At 37.7% G+C, this 17,094-nt stretch overlaps 2 protein-coding genes across 4 annotated transcripts in view; both read right to left on the bottom strand.

The window, feature by feature from the left end:
- LOC114440147 (nuclear GTPase SLIP-GC-like) lies at positions 1-8,795 on the bottom strand. Of its 2 annotated transcripts, none has more exons than XM_028412440.1 (22): positions 8,648-8,795; positions 7,281-7,368; positions 7,088-7,164; positions 6,084-6,199; positions 5,855-5,879; positions 5,638-5,727; positions 5,303-5,392; positions 4,549-4,642; positions 4,177-4,393; positions 3,820-4,101; positions 3,486-3,692; positions 3,203-3,378; positions 2,937-3,021; positions 2,767-2,854; positions 2,568-2,689; positions 2,230-2,403; positions 1,994-2,160; positions 1,773-1,902; positions 1,418-1,526; positions 1,106-1,239; positions 881-962; positions 1-793 (listed from the first exon to the last, which is right to left on the bottom strand). In XM_028412440.1, the coding sequence occupies exons 3-22, from the start codon at positions 7,152-7,154 to the stop codon at positions 723-725; spliced, it is 2,526 nt and encodes an 841-aa protein (XP_028268241.1). In that variant the 5' UTR covers positions 7,155-7,164; positions 7,281-7,368; positions 8,648-8,795; the 3' UTR covers positions 1-722. The 2 variants fall into 2 exon arrangements, with proteins under 2 accessions (XP_028268241.1, XP_028268242.1); XM_028412441.1 differs by having other exon boundaries at positions 3,203-3,366.
- A 2,949-nt stretch (positions 8,796-11,744) lies between these two features.
- The window catches only part of LOC114440148 (nuclear GTPase SLIP-GC-like), a 50,359-nt gene continuing 45,009 nt past the window's right edge, over positions 11,745-17,094 (bottom strand). For both annotated transcript variants that reach the window (XM_028412443.1, XM_028412442.1), the window contains exons 7-21: positions 16,844-16,940; positions 16,380-16,596; positions 16,056-16,301; positions 14,968-15,171; positions 14,703-14,878; positions 14,453-14,546; positions 14,287-14,374; positions 14,061-14,182; positions 13,736-13,909; positions 13,515-13,669; positions 13,203-13,326; positions 12,950-13,058; positions 12,729-12,862; positions 12,519-12,600; positions 11,745-12,421 (exon numbers count right to left, since the gene is read on the bottom strand). In XM_028412443.1, the coding sequence (XP_028268244.1) occupies positions 12,348-12,421; positions 12,519-12,600; positions 12,729-12,862; positions 12,950-13,058; positions 13,203-13,326; positions 13,515-13,669; positions 13,736-13,909; positions 14,061-14,182; positions 14,287-14,374; positions 14,453-14,546; positions 14,703-14,878; positions 14,968-15,171; positions 16,056-16,301; positions 16,380-16,596; positions 16,844-16,940 (2,096 nt within the window). In that variant the 3' untranslated portion in view covers positions 11,745-12,347. The remainder of the gene's footprint in view (positions 12,422-12,518; positions 12,601-12,728; positions 12,863-12,949; positions 13,059-13,202; positions 13,327-13,514; positions 13,670-13,735; positions 13,910-14,060; positions 14,183-14,286; positions 14,375-14,452; positions 14,547-14,702; positions 14,879-14,967; positions 15,172-16,055; positions 16,302-16,379; positions 16,597-16,843; positions 16,941-17,094) is intronic.

Raw genomic sequence — 17,094 nt, 5'->3', positions numbered from 1 at the left:
CCATAAACATAAAATAGAAAAATATTAAATATCACAGTGTTATAAACTTAGGCTGTGACAAATACACTCTTAAACTGCATCAGGCTACACATCTTATACACAAAATAGTTATTTTAAAATATGACTGTATAGATGAAAGACGTGCATGCATTACCCAGATTTTATAATGAACTTAAGTTTAGTACTCAGAAGATCGCAGCTGAAGGTGAATTTAGATACTGAATCTGGTCACATGTACAAATAGTTTCCTGCTCTGAGAAATCAAAGGGCACCATGAGTCTGTGACATGCAAAGTACAAAATCCATGCAAACAGACCTAAATCCTGGTTATTCAAAAAGGAAACTAACCTTAAGACACAAAGGCAAGTGAATGTTTTACAAATCAAAGTGTGATAAAAAGCCAACTTTACATATGCGATCATGCTCCTGGCCACACACCTGTTGTTTACACCTGTACAGTAAAACCAGGGACCTTCTCATCATCATCCTCAAAGTTTACTGCCTGTGCTTCAATAAATAATCCTGCAATAAAACCTAAAATCTGTCTGAATGAAATCAAAGCACACATCAAACATCCACCACAGAGGTGAACAGCATGATGACACACACCTGTATGACTTATATGATGATTACATACATTTATATTTATCCTGACAACCACACAGGAGCACAAACTCTCATCCTTAAAAACAATGTTAACATTATTCAGAAGGATTACCCACTCAGTGACTGCTCTTCATCTGCTGTAGGTCATAGTAGTATTTCTCCACCCTGACAAGCTCTTCTGAAACATCTAATAAAAAATACTTTGGTTATTTATGTCAATGTCAATTTCTTAGTGCCCTAAAACAATGATTTTATTGTGATGTGTTCCTGTTACCTGGGATTGAGTGCTCATCTGTCTTGAGGGAGAGTTCAATTGATTCCATCATGGTGTTCTTTAGTGCCAAGAGGATGAACTTCTAATTTAAAACCAAAATCTTCAGTCAATTATTGTGTTAAATGAATCACATGAATGTATTTAGTGTGTCCTCGGAGGCTGTCCTGACTGTTGAACAGGACCATTGCACACATTTTTCTGTCTTCACATGAACACTGGACCAACCTGCAAATCATTCAAATTCTTCAACATATTGTTTTTGGCCTGCTTAAACATGGTGTCCTTTGAATCATGAACATGTTGCTCCAGGGTGTTACGCATGTTCTTCAGTGTGTCCTTCCCTTTGAACACTGCTGCTCCTGCAACAAAAACAGAACATTGATGAGTGACATCATAATGACTATATTTCATTTGAATGCAAAGTGAGCCCTGATTACAAAATACATACATGCATTTATCTGATATCATATGAATTGGCCGCAAGTGTTTTTATGTCATAATAGGACATAAATAAATGAAATGAGAAGTCTAACTTACTCTCATAGCTCGTTTGCATGGTTTTCTCAACTGTCTCTGTCAAAGAGCTGTAGATTAATTTCTTACACTCCCGGATCATTTGGTTCAGTTTAATCTTCATCATGTCTTCCTGGGAGGGATGAAAAATATAGATATTTACATACTACCTCCAAATCTTCTGTCACTTCTAATGTAATAGACGACTTACAGTATTCTGCTAAAAAAAAGGAATGCTGGTGGATCATTAGTGAACAACAACATTGTCCACAAACAGTGTTTATTTTACTGTCAAGGAGACATCTGTACATGAATTACCCCGTTCTATGTGGACATCATTTTTTATTCATCCAGTTTAACAGGGTGTTTCTAGGTTTACCTCTGTCTTGAGAAATACAAGCTGCAGTTTCACATCCTTGTGTGTCTTATATTTGTCAATGAGCCGCTCCGTGTTAAGTGAAAATGAGTTGATGACCCCTTTGAATGCTCCACATTTTTCTTTAGTTTGTCTGAAAAACAGTTCAAAAGTTAGAAGGTAGCATCAACACATCTGTATAATAACAATAACAGGCTAACAAGTGGTTGTATGTGGTCACTCACGGGAAGGTCCTCCTGAATTCCTCATCAATGCTGTCAGTCAGGTGAGAAGATAACTTCATGTTCAGGTTGATGGCAGCCCCTTTTTTAGGCTTGTGGATACCACCATACTTAACTACACACTTCAATGTCCCATGAAAACCACACCTTTTCTTTCCTCCTTTCTTCCGCTGAGATAAGAAAAGACATTTTACAAACATATTCTAGAACTCTAAAGGAACTTGTCTGTAAGTACATACAGGGTATAAGAAGGAGCTCAGTTCTTTTTCACATGAACTTCTGGATCTTTCTACCCCTGCATCAAGACATATTTGAAAAGCCTTGTATGTCTCTGCCATGACCGTTTTGACTTTACAGATCTGGTGGTTCAAGTTATGTTCAAGCTCTGCACACACTGCTGTGTTTTTGTTGGCCTGAAATAAAAAGGGAACACATTCATTATTTTACTTATACAACAGAAGAAGATTAGAACCACTGTAAAGACACGTTTGACTAGAATTCAAAGTCAGAACATTAAAAACCTTGTGCACATGTCAGCCTGTAGTGCACTGAATGCAGTTTTACTACATGATCTTACTCCATCTCTGCAGCTGGCCCCTTGAATCAAAGACAGAATCCCATGTGCTCCAGACACATAGTTCACCGTCTCAGAGTGACTGTCGTTCAGGTTTTTCAAAAATCTTTGAAGTTTGGGTATTTCTGCATTGAGAGAGCAGTGTGTTATTACACATGAACTGAGCTGAAGTAGTTACAGTAATACTTGAAAATTAACCCACCAGTGTCTTCTGGTTGTAAACATTTTCTTTGAAGAAACCTTTTAGAGCTCACTGTGAACACTTCGAAAGTGTCCTCACTGAAGTGTTTCTGTGGAAACGGGGTTCACACTTGTATTATATTTACTTGAGTTCAGTTTTTGAATCAGATTTTCTGGTTGTATAAAACTCACCTTAATGTGTTTTTGCTTGTTGAATTCAGCGTTCACTGCTTCCTTGGCACGTCTGTTTCTTTTCAGTATTTGGGCATAAATGTCACTTGTTGAAAAACAATAAATGCAGAGTTTAAAAGCAGTGAAACCTTTAATTCATACAACTTTCTTCTCTGGAACAATACAAGTGACATGTCTTTTTTTATAGAAACCATCTTTTATATAAAATAAATACCAGACAATAAATTTGTCATTTTATGTTACCTCTGGCCTTTTAATTCACTCACTTGTCATCTGCCTCCTCAATACAGTCAGACTTGGTGCAGATAAAGTGAATGTACTGACACTGGCCACCGTTTCCAATGAAGCTAGCAGCACCTTTCAGGATCTCCCATGGCTCTTTTTCTGATGCTGCTCGATTGATGTCAGTCACGATCCAGACAGTAGAACACTTTGTAACAATCTGAAAGAGCATGTTGGTTATGAATGAATGAATGAATGGATGGATGAGTGAATGAATGAATGAATGAATGATCATCACACCAAACCAGTGAAATACGAATATATTACCTCTTTCCACATCTCATCTCTGCTCTTGTTGCGGTCACCATTTCCAGGAAGGTCCACAAGTGTGACATGTTGGAGATCATTGTTTGGCACTTTGACAGTCACACTCTTCACCAGTGGCCAATACCACCTCTTAATTTCTTTTCTTCCTTCTTCCTGTTTTGAGTCACTTCTTGTGTATTTGATGAATTGTGCGGATAGCTCCTTGGCCTGCAGTAAACAGCAAAAGAATGGACAAAAACCTCTTCAAGCTCATTTCAAACACTATTAATTGCCAAACAAACAAACAAATGGCAACTTTTCAGACGAGTTATGAGCTAGCCTGTTGTTTTCTCACCGTTTGTGCTGTCAAAGTTTTTTTCCTTGAGAAGAAAAATTCTGGAATTTCTCTGAAGTATTTGTTGTCCATCAGGTCTTCGTGGGATGTTTTTTTTTGCTTCCACTCTTCTCCGTACAATGCCGACAGCTTTTCTTCAATGTCACGATGCTCAACATCATCAAAATCATCATCATCACCATCACTACCATCGTCATCATCACCACCATCAGCAGCAGCATGTTTTTTCTGATCTGCATTCCAAAGAAACTGGCACATGGACCACAGCTCATTTCTCCATTCCTAAAACAACAGAACAGCTACAGTAACTTATCTGTGAGATTTAGGTCAGAATAAACATATGAGCACTCATTTTACCTCTACTGTGATGAACTCGATGTCTGCCTCATACTTTGAGTTGTCCATGTTAGCTTCCACTTTAATCATGACTGAGGTACATGCACTGACACTTCCAGAAGGTAAAAGATGCTTCTCTCTAAGTACAGCATTTATCAAAGAACTCTTTCCTGCTCCAGTTTTTCCAAACACGCCGACCAGTTCCTTCTTGTCTATTTTCAATTCCCTGATTTTGTTTCTGTTGACAAAGTCAATGGGTTCTATATTTTTTCATGTCAAACACATCCTGGAAGTACAGGTCATACAGTATGCACACACACGCCCCCTCCCCTCTATCTGAACTGGTACAGTGGTCTATAGTCATATCCAGGTCCAGCATACAGTAATACTCACTTCAGGAAATTATTGAGCTTTGTTGGTTGTTGTTTCCGTAGTCTCTCATGAACATGTCCCATTATTGTTTTCACATCAAACAGTATTGTGGCTTCTGTCATCATAAAAATAAATTTCATTGTCAATGTCATCTTTATTTATATAGCACATTTATAAGGGCGTCGCCCACCAAAGTGCTTAACATTAAAATACATAAAATAAACTCAAATTGATAAAATACATAAAAGAAATAAACTGCAGTAAAATACAATAAAACAAAGATACAATCATAAAACATAAAATCCCCAAGAGCTGCCAATACTCAGGCAAAGGCCAAGGTGAACAAGTGAGTCTTAAGTAGAGATTTAAAAGTGGTGAGGCCATTTGCCGAACGCACAGCTAGAGGCAGAGCGTTCCACAGAGTGGGAGCCATGACTGAGAAGGCCCGGTCACCTCTAGTTTTTAAAAGAGATCGGGGGACCTCCAGAGCCATTTGGTTAGCAGAGCTAAGAGCTCTGGAGGGCCGATGGAATACCAGGAGGTCTGATAAATAGTCTGGGGCCAGCCCATGCAAGCACTTAAAAACGAATAAAAGAATCTTAAAATCAATTCTGTGCTTCACCGGTAGCCAGTTATGTGAGGAAAGCACTGGCGTGATGTGCTCCAGGCTGAGTGCACCAGGCTGTTGTTTATCTCAAAGAAGTTAAATATGCATGTGTGGACAACAGTGTAAAGACCTTTACAGTTTATATATTTTAAAAAGATCTGTAAATACCTGGGCTTGGTCCTGGAATGGCTTTATGTTGGTGTTTAGTTGGTGATTGTCCTTCACTGGACTCACCTTCAGGATCCAGCTTTCTTTTTGCTGAATGGATATTTATTTTTTAAAATGTTTGTATTTATTTTTAATATAATTAATTAATTTTTCTACACCCTGTAGCTTTTTTAAAGCTAAACATGCTTTGAAAACAGGTGTGTACATAAAAATACATGCTGTTCACTTTATTATATTACGGTATTCACATACATCAGACATTTGCTACAGAAGACAAACAGCATCACAGAAATTATACTCCAGAGTTTATATATTTTAGAAAGATCTGTAAATACCTGGGCTTGGTCCTGGAATGGCTTTATGTTGGTGTTTAGTTGGTGATTGTCCTACACTGGACTCACCTTCAGGATCCAGATTTCTTTTTGCTTAATGGATATTTATTTAAAGACCAAACAGTTGTTGCATGGGTCATTCTTAATAGTGAAACTTGAAAGAGATCTGCCTTTAAAACAAAGTAAATAAAGTAACTAAATAAAGACATGTTCAACTCACCTGCAGCACTTGTCGATGGCCTCACCTAAAGAATATTAAAAAAAGCATTTTATTAAGTATTGTATAATATTGATAAATTATACAGAATTTAATCCACACATTAGAATTTGCATTTATGTTCTTTAGTATCAATATCAGATCAAAAACCCTGTGACGGTGAGTCCATTTAGTATCTATGTGAAAAAACCTATATTAGAAATTGAAAATATAAATAAATGTTATACAGTACCTGTAACAGCTTGAGTCTCTTCATGAATATTAACTTTGGTCCCATTTTTGGAATCAACTTATCAATGTCCTCATTGCGAGTGAGACAGTAAAGACTTTCTTTGCCAATGCCATGTTCTGAAATGGAAGATATTTTCTAGCAATATACTGTGTATATATCTATGTATATATATATATATATATATATATATATATATATATATATATATATATATATATATATATATATATATAAATAAAAACTAACGCACGGTGCCAAAAACGAAGACGAAATGTATTGACACTTTCGTCAACGAATAAAAACGAGACGAAATTATTGATGGAGACGAGATCCAATCAGAGCAAATTTTGTTTGTGGAAGGGAGGGACGAATCAGGAGACGGCGGCAGAGAGCCAATCAGAAGTGATCTCTCTGCGTAAGGACGTTACCCCGCGATGCTGGAAGAAGGCGTCCTCATGCATGGTAACACAACACAGGAGAAGAACAGACACACGGACACGTTTGATGTCAAGACAAACAGGACGGTTTACAAACCGTGCGGAGCGACTATCAGCGGTAAAAACAATAAACCTGAAGCGACATTTGCAGACGAGTCATCTTAACTTCCGTTCAAAGATACACGTGACAAAATCTATAAATGAAGACACCGCTGCTGATGGTTTTACAGCATGTGACCTGTTTCTAAGTTGTCACTGAAGTGTTTTGCTGTAGTTATGGAGGATTCATGAAGATATAGTATAATATATATATATATATATATATATATATAAATATATATACATAAATATATATCCAGTTAGAAGTAGACAAAAAAGGTCACAATTACAATGGAAAGTCAGTATTCACATAAAGAAATGTAGAGAAACGTGGTATATGTACAAATACTGCACAGTTTAAAATATAAATTCCAAATAAGTGATGGGGGTATGACACTAAGATGAATCAGAAGGGAAAGAGACTTCCTGTGGGATTTGTAAAGTTTCCTTTGAATGCTGATACTTGACCTTTAAAACTGCCGATCCACTCACTCAGACCCCATTCAGTTAGTTTGTTACAAACAAAGTCATCCATGACCAGAAAACTGAAACACACATTGGGAATGATCAATCATCACAGCTCAACATGGTTGACAGATGCAAATTAGGTGCATAGAGAGAACGAACATCCAAGCAGATTAAATTCAGATTAAAGGTTTACCTGTTATTGGTGGTACAAGAGCAGGTAAGTAGTCGTCAGGGAAGCACAAAGTCAGCAGAGAGGTACAGCCTGGGAGATGTTCAGGTACCTGGTAAGACAAGTGGAATTGGATGAGTATAAATACAGGTGGCTGTGTGTATGGAAATCAGGGGCAGGTGGGGGTGGCTTTAAAAAAGACAGCAGATTTAGTAGAAATGGTGAGGACAGGTATATTAGGAATAAGTGTAAGACTGGATGCAAGTGTGAAAGTTCAGCCAGGAAAAACAATAAATCAATAAATTGCAATGAATAAAAGAAGAAACAGCAAAGTAAATGAGAGCCAAATATTCAGTCTTCAAAGAGACACACAATGAAAAACAGTCTAATTTAGTGAATTATTAATGTGACATCCACACACACACACACACACATATATATATATATGATGATGAGGTTTAGCTGTATAATGAGTTTCGATGCCAACCTAACAACAGGTCGTATATGTTTGATTCCTTGAACCAGGACATGAGAAATTATTTGTGCATGTGATATTTACATTGAAATAATTGCAAATCACATGACCACACCTTCAGTTGTCTTGTATTTAGTAGAACCATTTACGTACACATTGAAATTATATGTGCGATATATTTCACAACTTCCTGGTCTAAGGAATCAAATCAGCCTGTATGCACCACTGAACAAACACAGCAGAGTTTAAAAGTGAAGATTATTACAATTTTTAATTGCATAAGTAAGTCTAGTATAATTAATTATTAATAGTTAATCATTATTATAAAACATATAAGTAGAGTAGGTAAAACTAGTATTCATATTTGCCAGTTTATGAGTTATATTGACATTACTGGTCAAAAGTAGGATAAAGAGCCAACTCTACATACATGATCACACTCTTGGCCTTGTTGCTCACACCAGTACAGTGAAACCAGATTTACCAAAATAAATCTATGTGAATGAAATTCAACATAAAATCACTGCTCAAAGAGAACAGGTTCAAGCAGCCAGTCTGTGCTGTGTTTGTGCTGATGGCAGTCACAATATACTGTACATGACATTAAAAACAATGTTACTCATAAGTTCGCAGCTGAAGGTGAATTTAGATACTGAATCTGGTGTCACATGTACAAATCATTTATAATTTCCTGCTCTGAGAAATCAAAGGGCACCATGACTGTGTTGTGCAAAGTACAAAATCCATGCAAACAGACCTAAATACTGTTTATAATTTTACTGTAAATATCATTATTTAATTTTTTTCTAATGACAGAAAATAATTCCTGGTTTTAATATAAACATGTTACATTAAATGAGGTTCTCAGGCTGAATTGTGATAATTTATTGCACAAGATCTTTGCACAGAACAGTACCTGTAACCGCTGTTTAGGGGTGTTCCACCTCCTGAAAACAATCCATTGGCTTTAAGGGAATATGTCGTTATGCTTCAAGTAAACTTTGTTCAAAGTACGTGCATACAGCCATCAACTGTTAGAGCAGATTCCTGTTTATGCGCAGCAATCTCTGACCTCATCTTAGATTGCAATACACACCATCGCTTTCCACACTCTTTTAAACCAGGAGGAACAAAGCGTTATTCAAAAGTGAAAGTAACCTTAAGACCCAAAGGCGAGTGAATGTTTTACAAACCAAAGTAGGATAAAGAGCTAACTTTGCATACATGAGCACACTCTTGGCCTTGTGGCTCACACCAGTACAGTGAAACCAGTTTTACCAAAATAAATTATGTAAATGAAATTCAACATAAAGTCACTGCTCAAAGAGAACAGGTTCAAGCAGCCAGTCTGTGCTGTGTTTGTGCTGATGGCAGTTACAATATACTGCACATGACATTAAAAACAATGTTTACATTATTCAGAACAACAGTCAAAAGTATTACCCACCTAGTGACTGCTCTTCATCTGCTGCAGGTCATTGTAGTATTTCTCCACCCTCACCCTTGAAACATCTAATTAAAAACGGAACTTTGGTGGTTTTATGCACACGGTAATTGCACACAATGCAAAACACTATAGGAATGCATAGAAAAAAGACATGCATGCATTAGCCTGATTTTATAATAATTATAAGTTTAGTTCTCATAAGATCACAGCTGAATGTGAATTTAGATACTGAATCTTGTATCACATGTACAAATCATTTATAATTTCCTGCTCTGAGAAATCAATGGGCACCATGACTCATGACTTTGCATGTTTTACAAACCAAAGTATGATAAACTTTGCATACATAATCACAGTCCCCCCAGCGGGGAAAAACAACCAGAGGTTTTGGACTAACTCTGGCAGGAGGAGCAACCTCGACTATGAGCTGGCAGGAGGAATCTGGCTAAGTAAGAATAAGGGCTGAAGTTAAGGGAGCTTTTAAACCCAGTGAGGCCTGTTCAGGTGACCAGGTGAATGGATGGAGGTGGAAATGATCAGAGGCTGAGCTGTCTTATCAATCACAGACATAGCAGCTATAAAAACCAGCAAAATCTTTGCAGCTCTAAACAGTGATTAAGGGTTGTACACTGAGCTACAGTCTTAATGGTCTCAGGGTCTGTTTTGATCTGTCCCTTCTAAAAGCAACACGAAGAGTTTTTCAGCCTCCAGACTGTATTTCCAAGATCACTCTGATGGTACGTTAAGGTTGAATGACACCTCCATCTTTGCTTGAGAGCATCTATATCACCTGCACTGGCACTAGGAAACTTTAGGGTTCAGGTAGGAACCCTTACACAGGCATACACAACAGAACGACAGACAACTGAGCATGTGCACATTCTATACGGTGTCCACACTGAGCACAAACACAATCATTCACTTGAATGAGATCGTGAAGCTGATGTCAGGAGACAGGTGGCACAAGTGAGCAGTATTGGCCCGGCTTTCACTCCCTGACAAGAGCTGAAATACGAGGAGGGACTGATGGTGAGCTGGTGCTGTTGGACCAGTAATTAAAGCTGGAAACAAATGTGCTAGGTAATTGACGATAGTTTTGATGACATGTTTGAGCACAAACTTCACAGGTGATTCCTCCACAGTGTTGCTTTAAAGGTAGGGTAGGAGATTTCATTCTGATGCACTTTTTTTAAATTAGTGTAACTTTTCTTTACAGTCTGATAGCAACCCATTAGTTTGGCACTTTCGCATTAAAACAAAGAATATATATGTCTGTGGAAGCTATAAAATGCTAAAAACATCAGCCAATCCTACGAGGCGCCCCTGCGTGTTGTATTGGCTGGTTGTCACTCTCTTCCTGCTCTGCGCGCACCAGAGATGTACGTGAACTCGATGTGAAGTTAAACACCGGATCGGTGCATGATGGCGGATGGCAGAGCTGCTACCAGCGAGTGGGAAAAGAAACACTGTTTTTGGAAACGCCACCACCAGAAAAAGGCTTGATGCAGAAAGATGTGAGACAAGAGTGGTTATCGACACGACTTTGCAGCGCTGGCTACGACTGAGAGAGCAGCGGTTGCTGTGGTGGGCACGGTTCTTCCGTACAGGTAGGCAGCTTTCACCAGGCTACGTTTGCTAACCTGATGCTAACATCATGCTAACAGGCTCTGATCGGCAGATTTCTGCATTTCAAAGCAGGTTTTATTCCATTTACCGGTTTTTCTGAGCTTCTCTCTGATGATCAGACAAAGTTGATGTGGATACAAAGACTTTGTTCTTGTCGATGGTCATTATCATGGTCAAGTCAGGGCTGCTAATCATGCTACGTTGTCTCTGTGTTGTTGCAGCTGCGTCCTCAGCTCTGCTGAGGGAGAGCAGAGCAGCGTCTTCTGTCATAGACCTGCTGCTGTTGTCATTGTTCAGTTTACTGCTGCTCTCTTTATGTCTTGCTGTAATTACTGTACACTGTGTAATTGTGATATTCTCTCTGATATTCTAAATAAAATGTATATATTGTCAATAAACAGCTCGTCTTGCATATGATTGGTGTTCAGACTAGAGCAGGTAGGTGTCTGGTGATGTGAGCTAGCTGAATATCTGTAGGGAGCAGACTGCTCTGTAAACAACATAAACACCAGGAAATGCACTGAAGATTCATACACCCAATGCTAACTGGCTGTGCTAATGCTAACTGGCTGTGCTAATGCTAACTGGCTGTGTAGCATTGCTGCCCTTGTTGATTAGCTTTACAGGAGTTCATCCATAACATAAACTGACTGCGTAGGAACACACTGTGCTGAGCATTCAAAGCAAAGACGATGTAGCATCATGGCTAACATGGTGACTAGCTTTACATGACTGCTGTGGCTAGTTAGCCTGCAACACCGCACTCATTATTATATAAATAGAATTACGCACTGTTTACATACACTAACATTTTCGCTTGGCAGATCTAGCTTGCAATAACTGCCACATTTGTTGTTTATATTTGTTATGATGATGTTACGTGTTTTTCACCTGTGAATGAGATCACATGCAGTGCACAAAAATCCAAACTTCATGCATATAGACTTAACCCTTGTTTATCCAGAACAGAAACTGACACAAAGTAAATATTTCAGAAACAAAAACACAACAAATCAAACTTCATCTCACTCTCAATGTCACCTTAAACTTAGTCTCAATGTTCACAATTACAGCCCTACTGTCTCCTCTAATTAAACTCACGCTAAGTCTGTGCAACTGCAAACTGAAAACATGAAAATACATTGAAAAGAACACATTCAAAAACCTTCTGGGCCTTGTTTTCACCAGTATATTAAAACCAAAGACCTTTTATCTCACCATCCTTAATGACTTCTGTCTGTCTTAATAAAAAGCCAAAATGTCCTATAATAAAATCTCAAATCTATCTGAATGAAATTAAAAACTAAAATCACAGCACACCTCAAACAACACTCAAAGAGAACAGGTTAAATTATCAGAGGCTTTATGGCCTCATGACGGTGTTCAGGCCTGTGCTGTGCTGGAAGTCACAACATACATTACTTAACATTTGTCCCCAAACCACACCAGAGCACAAACTCTCTATTATTAAATCATTATTAATATTAATGAACAACAACTGTTCATGATCAGGTCCTTGCTGGTTGACAAAAGGATTATCTTTCTAATGTTCTTCATCCTGGCTGCTGCACAGTTCATTGTAGTATTTCTTCACCTCCACCAGCTCGGCTGAAACATCTAATAAAAAACAATGAATGTGGATGTGTTGATTTACATTAATGATACTTACAAATATTTACAAAACAATGATTTTATTGTGATGTGTTCCTGTCACCTGGGATTGAGTGGTCATCTGTCTTGAGGGAGAGTTCAATTGATTCCATCATGGTTTTCTTCAGTGTGTCCAGGATTTCCTTCTAATTTAACATGGAGATCTTCAGTCAGATATTGTGTTGAGTGAATCACACAAATGAATTCAAGAAACTAGAAATAAACACATAAATAAATCAACTTTTTTCTGTTTTCAAATGAACATTGGACCAACCTTCAAGTCCTTCAACTTCTTCAACATGGTCTCTCCAGCCTGCTTAAACATGGTGTCCTTTGAATCATGAACATGCTTCTGCAATGTGAAACGCATGTTGTCCAGTATGCCTTGTCCAGAAAATGTTGCTGCCTCTACAACATAACAGGATGAAAAAGAAAGAAATGTAAATTTTATATCACTGGATCATATTGACAGGTTGTGTTTCAGGACAGACTCACTCTCATAGCTCGTCTGCATGTTTGTCTTAATTGTCTCAGTCACACTCCTGTAGATCAATTTCTTTTTGTCCCGGATCATTTGATTCAGTGTTGTCTTCATCTTGTCTTCCTGGGAGATGAAAAACATTTTTTTTTCCATTATAAGATATACAAGAGCTCCCTGCAGGGTGGAGATGCAGATATTTTTTTTTATCTGTGAAAGAAATACTTCTAATCAACCAGTTCATAGGTTGTTCATAGTCTCGTCTTTTACCTCTGTCTTGAGAAATATCAGCTGCAGTTCCACATCCTTGTATTTCTCAATGAGCCCCTCTGTGCCAAGTGAAAATGAATTGATGACCCCATTGAATGGTCCACACTGTCCTTTGGTTTGTTGTCTGAAAAAAAAGTGAAATGTCAGAAGGTATTGTAGTCTCAGTGCATCTGTATTTTGATTATACAAGGGCGAAATGTGTGTTTTCAATTGTTGGAAAATTGGCTGGTAATCAGTTTCATGTAAACATATCCATTCTCTGCAATCAGAAAATAAGGTAGCAACTGGTTTAATATGCTCAGTAAGACTCACGGGAAGGTGTTTCTGAATTCCTTATCAATGCTGCCAGTCAGGTGAGATGATAACTTCATGTTGAGGTCGATGAGAGCCCCCTTTTTGGGTTTGTGGATGCCTCCATTCCTTACTACACATGTCAGTGTCCCATGAAATGCACTGCCACCACCTGACTTAAAAAATACAATTTACAAGAATATCCACCACAAACCTGAATGAACTTGTCTATACATACTTACAGGATTTAAGAAGAACTTCAGTTCTTTTTCACACGAACTTCTGGACTTTTTAACCCCCTCATCAAGACATTCTTTAAAAGCCTTGTAAGTCTCTTCAATCACTTTTTCAACTTCCTGTAGTCGATGTTTCATGTTATTTTCAAGCTCTGCACACACTTCTGTGTTTGTGTTGGTCTGAAATAAAAGATACACATTAAGTATTTAAAGCCAAACTACAGAGGGACATTAGCACCATTGTAAAGATCTGACTTCCGACTAATCAGAGTCAGAGACTGTTGTGAACAGTGGTGAACCTCCTACATGCAGTTTTACTACATGATCTTACTCCATCTCTGCATCTGGCCCCTTGAATCAAAGACAGAATCCCATGTGCTCCAGACACATAGTTCACCGTCTCAGAGTGACTGTCGTTCAGGTTTTTCAGAAATTCCTGAAGTTTAGGTATTTCTGCAAAAAGAAAGCCGTGTCTGATTGAAAATAGTGAAACTATTTAAAGTACACATGCAAACATTTTCTGTTTATCTACTAACAATTCTTAAAACTTCACCCACCTGTGTCTTCTTTTTCTAGATATTTTCTTTGAAGAAACTCTTTAGAGCTCACTGTGAACACTTCAAAAGTGTCCTCACTGAAGTGTGTCTGTGAAGGGATAATAGTTATACTATAGTTACTTGTGTAGTTAAGTTAATTTCAATTTTCTGTCTGTATTCAACTCACCCTAATGTGGTTTTGCTTTCTGAATTCACTGTTCACTTCTTCCTTAGCATCAGTGTTCCTTTTTTTTATTCCAGCATGAACTGTGTCTGTTGAACTTGAAGAACAGATAAATACAGTGTTTAAAAATTAATAGTATTACGCACTGTTTTGTCTTAATTTTAGCTTTATCCATGATTTCCTTGGTTTTCCCACCACATTTAAAGATAAATGAAACATTTTATTTACACCTTTGATATTTTAACTCACTCACTTGTCATCTGCCTCCTCAATACAGTCAGACTTGGTGCAGATAAAGTGAATGTTCTGACACTGGCCACCGTTTCCAATCAGGCTAGTGACACCATCCAGGATCTCCCATGCTTCTGTTTCTGATGCTGCTCGATTGATTTCAGTCACAATCCAGACCGCAGAACAATCTCCAACAATCTGAAACAGCAGGTTGATTATGAATGAATGAATGAATGAATGAATGAATGATCATCACACCAAACCACAGTGAAATAAGAATATATTACCTCTTTCCACATCTCATCTCTGCTCTTGTTGCGGTCACCATTTCCAGGAAGGTCCACAAGTGTGACATGTTGGAGAAGATCATTATTTGGCACTTTGACAGTCACACTCTTCACTAGTGGCCAATACCACCTCTCTTCTTTATTTCCGCCCTGTTTCGAATTAGTTCTTGTGTATTTGGCAAATTGTTCTGATAGCTCTTTGGCCTGCAGTAAACAACAAGGGAATGGAAGAAATTTTACATTTAATGCATTTTTCAATTATTATATAATAATGTATATTGCGTCATAAATATAATTTAAATACATACACGTAAAAATTACTCCAGCCAATTCAATACAGTTCCAGTTTTTCGGTCCCCTTTTGATGTTCTGTGCCTTAGTTAATTTTTTTGTTATTCTTTTTTGTTCTTTTGTGTTTAGGGATTTTGGTGGCTTAATTAAAGTTCTCCTTTTGTTTGGACTGTGTTCGGTCTGTCAAACTTAAACCCTGACATTGCTCATATGTGTCACTGTGTAACTTTTTAACATACCTTTGTACAGTACTGTTTTTGTTATTTAGCATATATTTATTGCACATTTCACTCTACCAGGTGGGGCTAAAATGTGTGCCTCTAATGTGATATGTACTAAAAATCAGTAAACATCTGAACTGAAAAATAAAGGAAAAGTAAAATGTTGCTGTTCCTAAAATTGCACCTTGGGTCCATTATTTTGTAGAAATAGTAAACTTCTACCAGTGTTAACAGCTTGGTAAAACAACAACTTTGGGCCCTACTGATTTCCCCATTAATAACAACTGTATGTTTACACACAAATCAAATTTCCTCTCAAAATGTCCACATTTAAGGCGTCCACTTTCTGTGACAGGTGGGTATCATCATACAAATATATACAGATGGATAGCTTTCTGTTTCTGTGGACACCCATCTACATAAGGACCACACATGGTCTACCTCTCTACCCTTTGATGAGGCATTAGCCTCATTAGCCTCCTGGGTAATACAACAAACGTGTGATTAGGCCAGGATGGCACCTTTCTGAAAAGTGATAGAGCTCTGATAGAATTACCCTATTCTTTTTTTTCTTACTGTATCAGCTGACAAAGTCTTCATCTTTAAATTGAGAAATTCTGGGATTTCCCTGAAGTATCTGGGGTTCATCAGGTTTTCATGGACTTGAATTTTTTGTTTCCACTCTTCTCCGTACAGAGCTGACAGCTTTTCTTCAATGACACTATATTCATTTTTATCCTCAGCAGCAGCAGCCCCAGCAGCTCTTTTATGATCTGCATTCCAAACAAACTGGCTCATGTCCCACACTTCAGTGATCCACTCCTAAAAAGCAAAAACAAAAAGAATTACTACATTGTAACTAAATTGTAAATGTTAGGTCAGACTTAGTGCTCATTTTACCTCTTTGGTGATGAACTCGATCTCTGCCACATACTCTGAGTTGTCCATGTTAGCTTCCACTTTAATCATGACTGAGGTACATGCTCTGAGACTTCCAGAAGGTAAAAGATTCTTCTCTCCAAGTACAGCATTAATCAAAGAACTCTTTCCTGCTCCAGTTTTTCCAAACACTCCAACCAGCTCCCTCTTGTCTTCCTTCAATTCCTCAATTTTAGTTCTGTTACAAAACAATTTTAGAGTTTGACTTATGCAACGTGAAACACATCTGTCGGTTAAATGTTAAAGAAGAACAAACAAGCACTTCCTCCCAGTAAACCGTAATCATGTCACCATGGTGTCTAAAAACTACACATATTTTTACCCTCTTCAGTCGTCATAAATCTCTCCTGACCTAAGGAGCCTTTGTACAAATGGTGGAATCAGGTGGTGATCCGAGCACATGTAAGAAACACAGTGATACTCACTTCAGGAACTTATTGAGATTTGTTGGTTGTTGTGTTTGTAGCCTGTCATTGACCCTTCCCATGATTTTTTTTACATGCTGCATGTTCAAATGTTCGTCTGTCAGCATAAAAATAAAGAAATATAAACATTCACAATCTTATGTATCCAGTTCATGCAAGCACTGTGAACTTACAAGTATTTAAACAATGAATAAAATGAGGTCATATAATAGAGTGCATCAGGATTGTATTACTGTATAAAGGAGTAAAAT

This window comes from Parambassis ranga, chromosome 8 (assembly GCF_900634625.1).
Source record: "Parambassis ranga chromosome 8, fParRan2.1, whole genome shotgun sequence".
In the NCBI taxonomy this organism is placed as follows: domain Eukaryota; kingdom Metazoa; phylum Chordata; class Actinopteri; family Ambassidae; genus Parambassis; species Parambassis ranga.
This window is presented reverse-complemented; position numbering and strand designations above follow the sequence as displayed.